The 15,466-nt window shown below is 39.3% G+C and overlaps 1 protein-coding gene, 1 long non-coding RNA gene and 1 pseudogene across 2 annotated transcripts; all 3 read left to right on the top strand.

Annotated features, from left to right (window-relative positions):
• The first annotated feature begins 506 nt into the window (after positions 1-506).
• On the top strand, positions 507-1,224 carry LOC146361633 (uncharacterized; annotated as a pseudogene).
• Positions 1,225-5,736: 4,512 nt separating this feature from the next.
• LOC146361632 (uncharacterized) lies at positions 5,737-7,861 on the top strand. Its single transcript, XR_014799426.1, has 3 exons — positions 5,737-6,101; positions 7,064-7,276; positions 7,523-7,861. It is a non-coding gene; the product is annotated as an uncharacterized LOC146361632 (long non-coding RNA).
• A 1,527-nt stretch (positions 7,862-9,388) lies between these two features.
• On the top strand, positions 9,389-10,939 carry LOC146361631 (G2/M phase-specific E3 ubiquitin-protein ligase-like). Its single transcript, XM_084921440.1, has 3 exons — positions 9,389-9,666; positions 9,849-10,063; positions 10,358-10,939. Exons 1-3 carry the CDS (start codon positions 9,581-9,583, stop codon positions 10,615-10,617), a joined length of 561 nt encoding a protein of 186 aa, XP_084777566.1. The 5' UTR covers positions 9,389-9,580; the 3' UTR covers positions 10,618-10,939.
• The last annotated feature ends 4,527 nt before the right edge of the window (positions 10,940-15,466 follow it).

The raw sequence follows: 15,466 nt of genomic DNA, 5'->3' as shown, positions 1-15,466 counted from the left end.
AGCAGTCTGATGGCCTTTTGTGCTCCGCCTTCAGATAGTCTTAAATAAGTTTATCTGTGTGAGCAAGTTTTCTCACCTAGCGCAGACACGTGAGAGCTCTAAGCTGCAGCAGCAGCATGCAAAGCAGACATTGGCTGCACGAGTGACATGCAATTATTTGCTCGGATTCTTATTTTACCTCACGCATTTGTTATGATATAAAAATCGTTTCATGTCAGTTTGTGGAGGAGGCGTTCACTGACACACTGAATGTGGCCTGCGCCCGACCAGAGAGCCGCTGAAAACACTCTCAGCTCTGGGGTGTTCATATTAACACTGCAGGACTAACAGAGAGAGACATCTCTGTGAGTCTCTGAGAACTCTGAATCAAGATCACCTAAGATGTGTTTTCACATTAGTAGTAATATACCTGCACTCTTTCACCATTTGGAACATCAACAGCTCGACCTAAGGAACACAGACAGACACCTCTACCTAAGGAGTGCAGAATGACATCGGTATTAACCATGACGAGTAGCCAGGACATCGCCCAAGCCACAGCCGCTCTAGGTACGTCTACAGGGCGTATGCACCCGGGGCCCTCATCGTAAAAGACAACGCTGTGAAAACGTCGTAGATGGGACTGAATTTAAGTTAGAATATCGAGGCAGTAATGGGTATGTGTATACCATTAAATATACCAGTGGAGCAGTTATGCTTCGTGTAGATTGTGGTGAGGGACTGCTTTGGGGGGAATCACAAGCCATGTCTACTAAAAACTGGAAACTCTTTCGCACTGTTGTTTGTGCAGACTTGGACAATGTGGGCTTCCCAGAGATGCTGTATGTTTCCCAGTGGAACAGTCCGACAGGCCCTGAGCTACTGGGTCGAGGCTGATCGTTTCAACCGCAGCCCCGATGACTTTATTTTTCTCAATGTATGTGATGACGGGGAAAGTCTTATTGCTGCCAGAGGGGTTGAAAACTGGAGGTTAAATCCTTACCCTCTAAGCATAGAAGAGCGCACTACATGGTTTAAGGACATGTTTTTATACAGTGGTGCAACTGGAGAGCTATGCTGCGTCTGTTTAGCCAGATTGACGACACCATCAAGAGGGATAGGCTCAACACTGCATACGAGGGTATTAGAAAACGCCTTGTTTTTGATGATTTTGCGACTTGTCCGAAGACTGGCTTGCCTTCTACCCTGTGCAAACCTAAAATCATAAGGCCGTCTGACAACTAAATAAACCAAATGGTAGGTTAAGTGTGTGTGTGTGTGTGTGTGTGTGTGTGTGTGTGTGTGTGTGTCCTTTCCATGATATTTTTATGTTCATTCAAAAAATGTACAGTTTGCCATTGGGTTAAAAACTTTTGAAGGTACCCAGAGATAAATACTTATGTGAGATAAGTAAATAAGCACATACACGCAACACCACCATTAGATTTCACACTTGTTGCGCTGGGTTACCATGGCTGCGCGTCTTTTAGTCGACTGGGCAGTTAAACAGAGGTGAGAGGTATGCTTTGAGTGGCACAGAGGGTGGCCAACATATTTTTTCCACTTACCTTTAATAAAGCCAGTCGTGTAGACTCCCTGTGATCGCCGATTATACGAGTGGTTATGCAAGCTGATGGTATGGTGTTCCGGGGTTCAAATAGTGGGTTCACGCGCGCTTGGAAAGGTCACGTGAACTGCATTATTTTTGTTTGGGTTTATTTGTTATTATGAAACACTGTAGGCTGCCTGGAAGTGGCCATAAATGTGTGTGTATATATATATATATATATATATATATGTATATGTATATATGTGTGTGTGTATATATATGTATATACATATATATATATATATATGTATATACATATATATATATATATATGTATATGTATATATATATATTGTAAGAATACAGCTGGAAATAAGCTGAGGAAAAAAGAGTGTTGGGGAAAGCAATTAAAAGGGATGACTATTATGCCTAGTGGGAGGGGCAATGGGCAGGGCCTACCTGGGCATTCTGTAAGATGTTACAGTGAGGATAACATGCAGACTGGCTCAGCTGTTTGTGTTTTGTATATAGATTTTTTTGTTTTGTTTTGAATTAAGTCAGTTGTTTATTTTCTTTGTAATTAATCTTTTGTGCACCTGGGAGGCCGGCAGAAAAAACTATATACACTGAACGCTTCCTAACTATGCCTGCATTTGTTCGGGAGAAGTTTAGGAGAGGACCCCGCGACATATGGTGTCAGAAGTGGGATCACAGCCCTGTGCGCTTAACTGGGAGGCATGTTTTCCTCTTCCGACTAGCCATCCCACCCCGTGACACCATCCTGGATAGTTTGGACATTTTTGTGGAGACTAAATATCATTTTTTTTGTTTTGTTTTTTTAGTAGGTGAGTGATAGTTAAGGTGCTTACTGTAATTGTGCAAACTCTCTTTAGTAAGTCTGTTTCAGCTGGGTGGCTGTGTTGCCTTTCCGTTGAAGCACTTGTTTATTGTTTTGCTTTGTTGTTTTAGTTTATTATGTTTGGTGGTTATCCTAGGTGGGGGTACGCTCCAGCATTTGGTAGGAGACTGTATCTCTGGTCTGCTGCCTGCTCTTGAGTTTGCATTTAAAGTTGCCTCAAGCCTGGTACGCCACTGAAGACTAGGTAGGTAAAGTTAGGGTTTTGTTACTAGTATATAAAGTTGGGATGTGCTCAAAGTAAACCAGTGGCACCAAACTCTGCAGGAAATTGAGATTAGGTTGCGACCATTCATTAGTTATGTCTTGATGCATGCTCAATCATCCAGGTAAGTAAATCTCCAAAAGTTGATTCTGTTCATCTGGACGTAGTACAGTACATTTGCATAATGACTGAAACCAGCCCACTGAAGGAACAATGGGCTGGGAGGTCAGTTCCTTAATCTTAATTATGCAAATTCTCATGACCATTAAGGAACTAACCTCCCAGCCCATTGTTCCTTCAGTGGGCTGGTTTCAGTCATTATGCAAATGTACTGTTTATAAGATTGGGGAAACCTGCAGTCAGCTGAGACTGAAGAAGTCACTTGGATGAGTGACGAAACATTTCTCCCACAAAACGCTATGTCCAGATGAACAGAATCAACTTTTGGAGATTCATTAGTTATAGTCTTTTTATAGCTAAGGGAGTAGAGTCTGTAAACCATGTGTGTACATCTAGTATATCAGTATTTATGGATGCCAAATGGGGAGGTGATCGTTTTCTGCTGTGACCTTTAGTGTTGTAGAGACTGGCTACTTTAGTTGGATCACTTGTGAGTGTTGTTGGCCAGGTGAAGGCAATAACACTGTGGGCTGCTGAGCCGGTCCTTGATGTGATCGTTGTGTGGACAAGCTCTCCATTTGTGGTTGGTCACTAGTATGCTTGCTTTACTTAATTTTGTGGATTAAAGTAACTTGTTGTGGTATAGGGCCAATTGTATGCGGCCATTTGTGTGGTGGAGACAACAGATCACTTGACTGTGAATATCCACTGCTCCTTTCAGTTTGTTTGTAGCAGTTTGAGTAATCCTTTTGAGTTTGTGGCTGTTGTGCACCTTGTGTTGGTCACATGTTACTGTTTGTGTGTTCAGCGTGGCAACTTGAGATCCTCATCAGAATCAGAATCAGAAAGACTTTATTTATCCCCAAGGGGCAATTAAGAATGAAGATGTCAACTAAAGTAATGTGAGCATTTAGTTTTGTGTGGTAAGACATCTGATGGTAAAATGCTCAAGTATGTGCTTTGGCTCAAACTTGTATGCAAGGTTGCCTTTTACTTTAACTGGTCTATTAGAATATTATTTGTTGAATGTGAACACTGTGCTTCTCCTAGTTTTTTCTGTTCTTTCAGGTTTGGAAGATCAGGAATAAAACAATTCCAGAGGGTCTTGTTAATTCATTTAAGGGTCCTAAAGGAACCCTTTTGAGGGCGGGGATGTTACACCCCTCTGCAGCCACTAATCTGTTTGCAGTGGCAGTGCAACAGTGTTCAGCTGTTGCTAACTGACCATACCTGGTGAGGTGTGGATAAAGGCAGGCTTTCGGGAAGGCACACCAGTCTTTGCCTTAGTGGTATCAGCTACTTTAGCTAGCTTATTATATAATTTAAAATAAAACCTCTTCTCTGTGAAATTCTGGTGTTAGTCTCCACATTTATGTTGCGGCTTTTGAGCTGGAAGAAAAATAAGATTTCCCAATGTGGCTAAAAATACTATTTAATATGCAGCCTTAGATGGTGACCTCATTGTACAAATAAAACAACATCTATAACCTGACTCAAACATTTACACAAATGTAAATGACAAAATGCAGTAGCAAAAAAAGTAGATATACACAGCAGCAGGCTTCTCTTTATCCCCATTTAGCACAAGTGAAAGACACATGAATGGGGTGGTATAACTGATAAATAAGGCAGTTTACATTACTAGTTTCCTCATTCAAAGGAATTAAAAAGCATTTTTGAATTTTGGAATTAAGAGTTAATAGTTAGTGAAGCAAAATACACCAAATTAAAACTTATGATTCAGTATAGAGAGTACAAGTGTGGAGTCCATGCAACTCCCACCTATGAGGTGCTGTAAGGGACATTATTACTGAAACGCTCTCACACACACTACTGAAACGCTCTCACAAACACTACTGAAACGCTCTCACAAACACTACTGAAATGCTCTCACACACACTACTGAAACGCTCTCACAAACACTACTGAAATTTTACCTCTCACACACACTACTGAAACGCTCTCACACACACTACTGAAACGCTCTCACACACACTACTGAAACGCTCTCACAAACACTACTGAAATTTTACCTCTCACACACACTACTGAAACGCTCTCACACACACTACTGAAACGCTCTCACACACACTACTGAAACGCTCTCACAAACACTACTGAAATTTTACCTCTCACACACACTACTGAAACGCTCTCACACACACTACTGAAACGCTCTCACACACACTACTGAAACGCTCTCACAAACACTACTGAAATTTTACCTCTCACACACACTACTGAAACGCTCTCACACACACTACTGAAACGCTCTCACACACACTACTGAAATTTTACCTCTCACACACACTACTGAAACGCTCTCACACACACTACTGAAACACTCTCACACACACTACTGAAATTTTACCTCTCACACACACTACTGAAACGCTCTCACACACACTACTGAAATTTTACCTCTCACACACACTACTGAAACGCTCTCACACACACTACTGAAACACTCTCACACACACTACTGAAATTTTACCTCTCACACACACTACTGAAACGCTCTCACACACACTACTGAAATTTTACCTCTCACACACACTACTGAAACGCTCTCACACACACTACTGAAACGCTCTCACACACACTACTGAAATTTTACCTCTCACACACACTACTGAAACGCTCTCACACACACTACTGAAATTTTACCTCTCACACACACTACTGAAACACTCTCACACACACTACTGAAATTTTACCTCTCACACACACTACTGAAAATCCAAGGCATTTCAGTTGAACAGGAAGGCGTTTCAGTTAAACATGAAGGCGTTTCAGTTGAACAGGAAGGCGTTTCAGTTAAACAGGAAGGCGTTTCAGTTAAACAGGAAGGCATTTCAGTTAAACAGGAAGGCGTTTCAGTTGAACAGGAAGGCATTTCAGTTAAACAGGAAGGCGTTTTAGTTGAACAGGAAGGCATTTCAGTTAAACAGGAAGGCATTTCAGATGAACAGGAAGTTGTGTCCAGACCAGGAAAGTGAAGGAAAAAGTGGTACACTTCAAACCACTACACAGATGTCTACTCAGCAACCTGCTAGTAGCCTAAGTGAAGCAGCCGCATTACTCAACAGTATATTAGCCTCAGCAGAGACCATCAGAACTTTGTCAAATGCGACAGTCGTGGGGCAGCAACCTGTTGCAAGTACCAGTGTGGACGGACTGGATAGTCACTTAACATCCCTCTTTCCCTCACGTCAACGTAGCAGCTTGCCCATGCCAGCGACATCTACAGTCAGGAGAGAATGTGCACCTGCACCACGTTATCAAACTCGGCAATGCTTCGGCAGCTGGACATCAGGCACCAGAAGAAAAAGGTAGTTACAAAGTTTAATGAGTTTGTATTCACTTGCCTGAAATGGGGCCATATGTAATAGTCTGATATTTAAGAATATACTGCAGGGCTGGCAAAATCGCTAGCCCGACGTCCTGGGGCTAGCGATTTTTCCAGTCGGGCTACCAAAATCTATCTCTGCCCTGCCCGTCGGGCTGTCATAGGAAGGAAAAATATATGTCAATGCTTTTGCATTCTTCCGGAAATGTAGCTGGGTAATTATGTCATTGGCATCGGTGAGCCACTGTCAACATGTGACATATTGAAATCGCGTTTGAATTTGCGCTTGTTTTTTGCGCTTGTTTTTTGCTTTCACTTTGCAATCGCGCGAACTGTGTATAGAGAGCGACAGCACTGATTGGTGAGTGACGATAATTTGCGCACCAATTCCTCTGACATCGTCTTATCAATCGTTAGCTTACTATGCAAACATGACAAGTGAACTCTCCCGCAGCAAGCTTAAACATGCGAGAGGTTGATCGCGCAGAGAATCGCTGAGCGTTATGTGAGTGCGTGTGTAAAAGCAGCAGGATATATATTTTAGTTCTGCTGAGCCAAATAAGACAGGTCAGGGTGAAGAATTGACAGCCAAAGAAAAGCTTACCACAAAACGGAAAAGTTATGACAAATCAGACTATAAGGCAAAAAGAAAGTGCAGCTTTGGTTTCATGGACAAAAGAATTTCTGTGGCTGCAATATGACAAGCTAAATAATAACCAGGGGTGCACATAAGTGGTCTGCAGGTGCGCATTCGCTGTCAAAAACAAAAGACGCGCACAAGATAAGAAGTTGCAACGCGTGTTTGCGTACATAGGATTTTCTGGAGGAGGACAGACATTTGTTTAGAACTCTTAAAGATGTCGAAGACGCTCCTTTAAGCAATTACTTTGGTTTTCCTCCACTTGCTGTTGTTTATGGTATCTAATAGTTATATTTATATTTCAGAGCTATGGCCCAGCAGCATGACCATTTCAACAAAGATGTTATACTACTTCCAACTCCATCATGGGGAGTAGTGTGCAAACAAGGTTCAAAATTATGGTTACACAAACATGGGCACATCCTCAGTGCTTTTGAATTCCAGAAGACCTGGGACAACCAAACTGTCGTGAAACACATCAAGGAAAGCTTTGGTGAACGCATTCCAGACGATGTCAGGTAAAACACTATTGTTTATTGTTACTGTGTGTATTCATGTAATGACTTGTACTTAAAGATAATATACCAAAGTAAAGAAGTTTAAAATATTATTCATCATTATAAAAACATATGGACTATACCAGTAGAATTTAAAAGTCATAAAAGCATACACACAAACAGAACAGTATATAATAAAATATTTAACTAATATTTAAAATATTTAACTAATTAGCAATTGCTGTTGTCCCTATTTATTTTTTGTAGCCTCGAGTTTCTAATGGCTTGTGGCAATAAGCTGGTGTCTCCAAAGCTCCAAGATGGTCAAGCGCTGAATGGGATGCTGATCCTAAAGGTTTTTAAAACCAAAGCCCTCTATGTAAGGCCATCAAAGACACTTTTAGTAAGTTCCTAAAAGAATGAAAAGTAATCATGATTTGGGAAAAAACATGTCAACAATTGGGCTTCTAGCAAAATAGAATATATTTATTTAAAACAAGTGTTTGGGAGCAATCAATATGGATATTTCTTATTTTAATCTTTTTAAGATAAGCTATAATTACTTGCTTTTGATATATGTTTTTGGTCTTTCTCTGTTGAAGAGTGAATCAGATGAAGACAAAGATCCTTTCCACATCAGCTCCAAATCAGCATTAAGCAGTTGTGCAACTGATAAGGACAGTGACAATGATTGTTTTGAAGTTGATAGTTCAAAAATCCAACAAGACATGAGCAGCCAAGTCACTACAAGGTTAAGAAGTCATGTTAAAGGTGATAACCCTGGCACTAGCAGTGATGAAGAAGATGATACTGGGACCAACTGTATTGGAAGGAGTGTTGGTAAAAGGCAACGAGCAAAGCAAGGAAGTGATGGGAACAGCATTTGTGATGAAGGCTACATGGCAAGAAGTGATGACAAACCTAGCACAAGCAGTCACAGCAGAGATTTCAATGCAAGAAGTGAAGACATCCCTGCCATGAGCGTTAATGATGAAGATTATTCTTCATATTTAACTCTCGTGGCATCGCTTTCTGGCGATTCTTCAGATGATGAGGATTTTAAATCAAGCTATAATTGCGAGCTTGGAGAATCAGATGTGAGTAACAAACATACAGAATTTGAGTTTGAGACATGATTATAGCTTTCCAGAATTGTTAAATCAATATAAAACTTTTAAGCTTTAAATCTCTATGATCAGTGTGACACATATTCTCAAATTCTGTAACATGACTACATGGCTGACATATTTTATTTTCTGTTTTATTTTCTTTTTTTAGTGCAGAAAAAGTCCCTGTTCAAGAGATACTGCTGGAACTATCAAGCAAAATTAGCACAAAACAGCAGTGCAAATTTAATATAAATCGCTCTGCTGTGTGGGAGGGAGCCTTGCGTGGTTTTCAAAGGCTATCTTATGATCCCAACTTGATGATCTGTGTGAAATTCTCAGATGATATGGGGAAAAATGAGGAAGGGGTTGATTTAGGTGGGCCAAGGAGGGAATTCTTGAGACTATTGATGGACACAATTGCCAGGTCAGCCATGTTTGAGGGGAAAGAAAACTGCAAGAACTTGGCTCTTGACAGTACTGGTAATTACCTATTTTTCTAAGATTAATAGTGGGAACTGTTTAACTGATATTTATTTTTACAGGCAACATTACTGACAATTTTGCTTTTCCTTTTATTCTGTTGCTTTGCAGCTCTCAGAGGGGACTGGTACTACATCTCTGGCAGAGCCATTGCAGTGAGCTTGGTACATGGTGGTCCACCACCTAACTTTCTGTCACCAACAGTATTTTCCCTTCTGGTTGGAAATTCAGCAAATCCAGCCCTGGAAGACATAGCTGACCTGGAACTCTTTGAAAAAGTCAAAAAGGTCTCTATATGTTTATTTTATAAATCTTATAGTGAATTGGAAATAGTTTGTGTTCCAGTTTTCTTTTGCAGGGAATGTTTATCCGGATCAGTTTGGCCATTGCTGAATGCCAAGTTTTTATATGTTGCTCCTGTATTAAACTAAGACTCAGCAGATAAGGGTAGACGAAAGAGTATATTTTCTCATTTTTTTAAGCACATTGTAAACATATTAAAAAAATTTGTGTAGTCATTTGACTTCCAATGTACGCTTGGGCATATTGTGATTGTGTAGACCACCGGTGGCTGGGTTCCTTCTAATAGGTTATAAGACTACTAAGTAACTTCCATAACAAGCCCTTCCTCTGCTCTTTGTGATGCTAGATATCTCAAAGTACAACCCTTGAGGACCTTGAAAAGTCAAAAGAACCTCTGCTTGATTAATTGGCCAATGCAGGATGCCTGAGGCCTATGCGTTCACTAAGAGACAGGGATCTGCTGGTACATGACATTGTCATGTTTCAGGTCATCCACAGGGTTCAAGGTCCATTTCAAAGGTATTTGGGTATTCTGTGTTTTTCAGATTAATTAAAATGGTGATAAAAATCTTACCTATTAATCAAAATGGTCAGTTAATAACCTAGTATAATTGATTGTGCCAAATTGATAATATACAATTAACTTAGAAGCATGAAATTGCAGAATTATTGAATAAAATTTCTTTGTGCTGTTTATCCAGATTTTGTGAAGGTCTGAAAACTCTTGGGGTTCTCGAGAAAATGAGGAGGCATCCAGACAGTTTTCGCCCTCTGTTCTGCTATGAGCCACATATGCTGACTGCTGACCAGGTGGATGATCTTTTCAACATTAATCTATCTCCAGAAGGAAGCAACAGAAGAGCTGCTGAGGAGATGGTTGTTACCTTCTGGAGAGACTATCTCCAAGATGCAGAAGGTAATTGTCACCACTTTAGTGCACAATAAATAGATGTAACGATTTATAGGTTAGCATTTCTGAAATCTTTATTTTAAATAACATACTCATATAACAATAACACCACATTACCCTCTTGGTTGTAGTAACATTTTTACATAGTTCTTTGAGACTATTGAAAGATGAAAAGCATGCTCTATAGTCATTGCAATAACAGTCATTAAGATTCTTGCTTTAGATTAATACTCACTGACAATTTATGTTGGCCAAATGAAATAACCTTTTAACACTTTTTTCCTTCTCTGTTTTATGCAGAAGAAGAAGGACCTTCCAAATTACAGAAGATATTGGCCTTTGCAACTGGAGCAACTGCGGTGCCACCTATTGGCTTTTCCCCAGCACCCTCGATTGAGTTCATTCATAGAGGAGACGATGACTTCTCTTCTACACCAATTTTCCCTCTTGCCAACACGTGTGTTAACTGCATTAGGCTGCCACTGCATGTTTCATACCAGCTGTTCAAGGAGAAGTTTGATTTTGCATTAGGTAACACTTACGGCTTTGGCAGGGTATGAACACATTATGCTGGAGGAGTTTGCGTGTTTCTCTTTTGTATTGGTCTCTCTATTGATTCAAAGTGAGTATTGAGTATTAACTTGTTAAGGTTTTAATATTTCCAAATTTACCTGCCTCAGTCAAATTGATGTTTTAAGACATCAGTTTGACAAGAAGTGATTGTTCTTCAGGATTCATACAGGTAGATACCAATTGTTTAACAGCACTTCAGAAGTTAATTTAGATTGTTGAGTTTGAATATACAAAATTTGTGTCACTTTACTCATTTCATGTGTATGTCCATCGGTTTTTGATTTGCTTGTCTTTGTGTCTGTTTATTCTTCTGCCTGTGTCAGTTTCTGTTTGACAACAGAGCTGTCATTTTAAAGAAAAATGGTTTCAATATGTTAGTTTCGATCAGATATGTTTTCTGAAATGTTTGTTTTATATATTTTTTTTAAATTTTTGCAAAATATTTTATTTAATGTAGAAGGTGTAAAAGTGAAGAAAACACATCTATTCCATGATTTCCATCATTTTCTAATGGATTCACTTGTTGAATTATGTTCATTGCAGTCTCATTTATGTTGATGTCGATATCTGGAATATTAACATTATTGTTTGTTTGAAGTTCTGGTAATGGCCCTTCTTCATCAACGCCATAATAGTTATCAACATGAAAAATGTCATTTATAAACGACAGGATTCCCACATTGTTTGTGACACCTGTATGCCACAGCTGAAGAGGGGTCTGTCCTCCTTGTGTAGAGAGACCATGGTTGTTCCACTGATTGACAAATTCTGTTAATGCTCTTTCAATCCTTGGCAAATAAACATAATGCAGACAAAAAAGATGTAGCTCATTCAGTGAATCCAACATACCCTGTTCTTCCATAAAGTTAAAGATATTTATAAAGTGTCTTGATACAACTCTGTTGAGTTCTGCCCACAGTCTTTCAATTCTTTGGTTATGTACTGAAACACCTGTAATAACACTGCCTACTCCTCTTCTCTGTAACATAAAACGAGCAACCTGTATATTTTCCATACCATGATCACACCTGACCCTTAAGGGCAAACCAAAGTTTTGTATTCCTTCCAAAAATAATGACAAGACACTTGAGGCTCTGTTATTGGATAAGCAACGTAAGTATATGATAGTTCGGCTGAAGCCATCAACACAGCCATGCAGGACCAAGCGCCATCTAATCAACTTGTGGTTGCCGTCAAAATGCCTGTTGAGAGATCAGAAAGCATTACTACAGTTCCACATGTTTGTTCATATTATTTAGTAGTGAATTCCTGACCCTGTACTTAAACAAAAACTAGAGGTCTCATTTTGTACATTTACTTCAACAACACCACACCTCTCTCTCTCACACACACACACATGCTTACACGTGCACACACATACACACAGTGGCATAAAATGTCTTTTTCCACACTACATTTACCTGGCACAATCGATGTTAGAGATTAAAATTGTGATGTGAAATAAAGGATTAAACAACTCAACAGTATATACATTAGACGACATCTAAATTGATGTACTATGAATCCCCCAAATATTTACAGTTTTTTGCAATCGCTAACAAGCGCCTACCCATACTTCAGATACTTTTTCTAAACTCTTAACACAGACTCACACCTACAAAACACAATTGGCCAAATGGATAATTTTCTTCTCAAAAATACATTTTGGTAAATATATACTAACCCTTCATTTCAAAATAGAACACATCTTTCTCTGCACACACTAACTGTACAAAAACACTATAAATCTGACTCAAAATGAAATTAGTCTGTCAAAGAATAACACTTGTTTTCACTTCACAAGGTACATGCAGTCAATCAAAGTACACCAGGTTTCAAAATACTGGCTATTATTGACATTACAAAAACTGCATAGACTTTTATGTTTCAGTTTTACAGGTATTTGCATGCGAAACATGCAATCCACCATTTTGACACCAGAAATGTCTTGGTTGGTAACTGTATGTCCACATGTACAGTAATGTTCACATTCAAAAGCATTCCAGTAAAAAGCAAACAAGTTTTTGTTTCTTTACTGTTTACTACAGGAGGTACAGTAGAAACACGGTATGATAGGACAGAGAAAGTTTTACAGTATTGCTTACAGTGAACAAAATATCCATGAAACACACAAGAGCATTCTGAACAAAAAAACAACAGCAAAAAGCCAAGATAAAAAGGGGGGGAGGGGGGCTAAAAAAAGGCTGTGTGTCAATTATTCAATTGTTTGTTTATTATCAGCTGAGATATATTTTTGATATTGATATTGTTTTTGTACTGATATCATTGCAGAAGCAGAGGTTTTTATACTGTATCTAAGGTTTGGAATATTGTTTTTGCTATTGTGGGATGTTGTGTGTTAACATTCGTAGATACTACAAAAACAGTCCATAATTTTGTTGGGAGGTATAGCTTGTCTGTTAAGAAAATGTAAGCATTGTGGAAATGTGTTCACTGACTGCATATTGGGTGAACACGACATGAAATGTGTGAATGGTATGGCCGCAACAGACCGATGCTGTGCTAGAGTTTTGCAAATGTGACAACTGTTTGGACAAACGCTTGTTAGCGACTGAAAAAAACTGTAACATACTTATATCAATTTCAGTTTTTTTGGTTATTGTTATTTTTTTTATTATTATTATTATCTTATGCTGATCATATAGATTAACTTCAGTAATGTTTTGAATGAAGGACCTTTAATTTTGATGTATTGTGTTAATACTTTTAAACACAAGGCCTGACCATTTGTTTCAACCAGTGAACTTACCATAAGTGGTTGGGGGCCAGAACATACCAATGGAAACAAAGTGAGAAATCTGTTCAGCAGATATAGTGTATCGTGGCCGACCTGGATGACCACTCAAGGTGGTTGGGGGTAACAATCTGTGGGTCACATAAGCAGATCTCCGTCTAGCATCATATTCATGTAGCAAGCTGCAAAAGCATCTATACAAGGATCCTAGTAGGTTGGTGGCAACCCTATTATTGGGATCATATCGAGATACAGCAGCAAGAAATTCTGATAGAGTTCGTGTATGATCATCTAGCTCTCTATAAAGCCGCTCTTGTCTGATATTGTCCGAATTTTCATTTTGGAGCACCCCAATACATTGCAGAGCACAAGTAAAAAATCTTTCAACATCTTCTTCATTGGTTCTCACCTCAAACAACAAAGAATGTATGTAAAAAATGACAAGGATCCGATGTAATTTCATTGTAGATGAGGTACTGTCAGACACAGTCTTTCCAGATTATACGGGCAGCTAGCATAGCCAGGATGCCACGACTTGTTGCAATAGGCTGCTACCCTACAACAATGTTTGGATAGTCACTGATGAAGGCAAAAGATTTTTCAATTATACCTCTAACAGACTGTTGTAGACGTCACCGCGGTGTTAGCTGTGCATTAATGTGTTATTTGTTTTTCCTCACCTTCCTGTTCAACTGAAATGTCTTCCTGTTCAACTGAAACGCCTTCCTGTTCAACTGAAAAGCCTTCCTGTTTAACTGAAACGCCTTCCTGTTCAACTGAAACGCCTTCCTGTTTAACTGAAATGCCTTCCTGTTCAACTGAAATGCCTTGGATTTTCAGTAGTGTGTGTGAGAGGTAAAATTTCAGTAGTGTGTGTGAGAGCGTTTCAGTAGTGTGTGTGAGAGGTAAAATTTCAGTAGTGTGTGTGAGAGCGTTTCAGTAGTGTGTGTGAGAGCGTTTCAATAGTGTGTGTGAGAGCGTTTCAGTAGTGTGTGTGAGAGCGTTTCAGTAGTGTGTGTGAGAGGTAAAATTTCAGTAGTGTGTGTGAGAGCGTTTCAGTAGTGTGTGTGAGAGGTAAAATTTCAGTAGTGTTTGTGAGAGCGTTTCAGTAGTGTGTGTGAGAGGTAAAATTTCAGTAGTGTGTGTGAGAGCGTTTCAGTAGTGTGTGTGAGAGCGTTTCAGTAGTGTGTGTGAGAGGTAAAATTTCAGTAGTGTGTGTGAGAGCGTTTCAGTAGTGTGTGTGAGAGTGTTTCAGTAGTGTGTGTGAGAGCGTTTCAGTAGTGTGTGTGAGAGCGTTTCAGTAGTGTGTGTGAGAGGTAAAATTTCAGTAGTGTGTGTGAGAGCGTTTCAGTAGTGTGTGTGAGAGCGTTTCAGTAGTGTGTGTGAGAGGTAAAATTTCAGTAGTGTTTGTGAGAGCGTTTCAGTAGTGTGTGTGAGAGGTAAAATTTCAGTAGTGTGTGTGAGAGCGTTTCAGTAGTGTGTGTGAGAGCGTTTCAGTAGTGTGTGTGAGAGGTAAAATTTCAGTAGTGTGTGTGAGAGCGTTTCAGTAGTGTGTGTGAGAGGTAAAATTTCAGTAGTGTGTGTGAGAGCGTTTCAGTAGTGTGTGTGAGAGCGTTTCAGTAATAATGTCCCATACGGCACCTCATACCCACCAACCCCCACGCATGCAACATGCTTACTAGTGGTGTCCCACTGATTAATGCCCCGAAAAAAACAGCAACACATGGCACCTTAGTATTACAAAAATTAAATTGAAATAAAAATTATAAGTAAAATACAGTTTAAAAAAAGTTCACTGCAACTCACTCAGTACATTAAATCTCAACTACAAAAACAGAATTGGTCCTAGCACTGAACCCTGTGAGACTCAATAATTAACTTTTGTGTGTGAAAGATTTTTTGAGATAAAAGGAAGATTGGAGAAGATTGGAGGAGAAGTTAACTCAGAAAGATCAATTGGAGAGAAAGTTTGTAAATATGGTACTGAAAGTAGATGTAGATAATGTTACATCTGTGACATAATTTGAGTAATTTTTTCTCTAATGATTAAAATTTTATTCGTAAAGAAGTTCATGAAGTCA

This window comes from Perissodus microlepis, chromosome 23 (genome assembly GCF_051167445.1).
Source record: "Perissodus microlepis isolate ML-2025 ecotype Zambia chromosome 23, ASM5116744v1, whole genome shotgun sequence".
NCBI lineage: Eukaryota > Metazoa > Chordata > Actinopteri > Cichliformes > Cichlidae > Perissodus > Perissodus microlepis.
The sequence above is the reverse complement of the archived record's forward strand: the minus strand, read 5'-3'. Positions and strand labels throughout refer to the sequence as shown.

What these genes read in the sequence shown, in the direction of transcription:
- LOC146361631 (XM_084921440.1), top strand. Translation starts at nt 9,581, where the DNA reads ATGCGTTCACTAAGAGACAGGGATCTGCTGGTACATGACATTGTCATG. An exon ending in GTTCAAGGTCCATTTCAAAG is followed by an intron (nt 9,667 to 9,848) that starts GTATTTGGGTAT and finishes CTGTTTATCCAG; the next exon opens with ATTTTGTGAAGGTCTGAAAA. An exon ending in CTATCTCCAAGATGCAGAAG is followed by an intron (nt 10,064 to 10,357) that starts GTAATTGTCACC and finishes TGTTTTATGCAG; the next exon opens with AAGAAGAAGGACCTTCCAAA.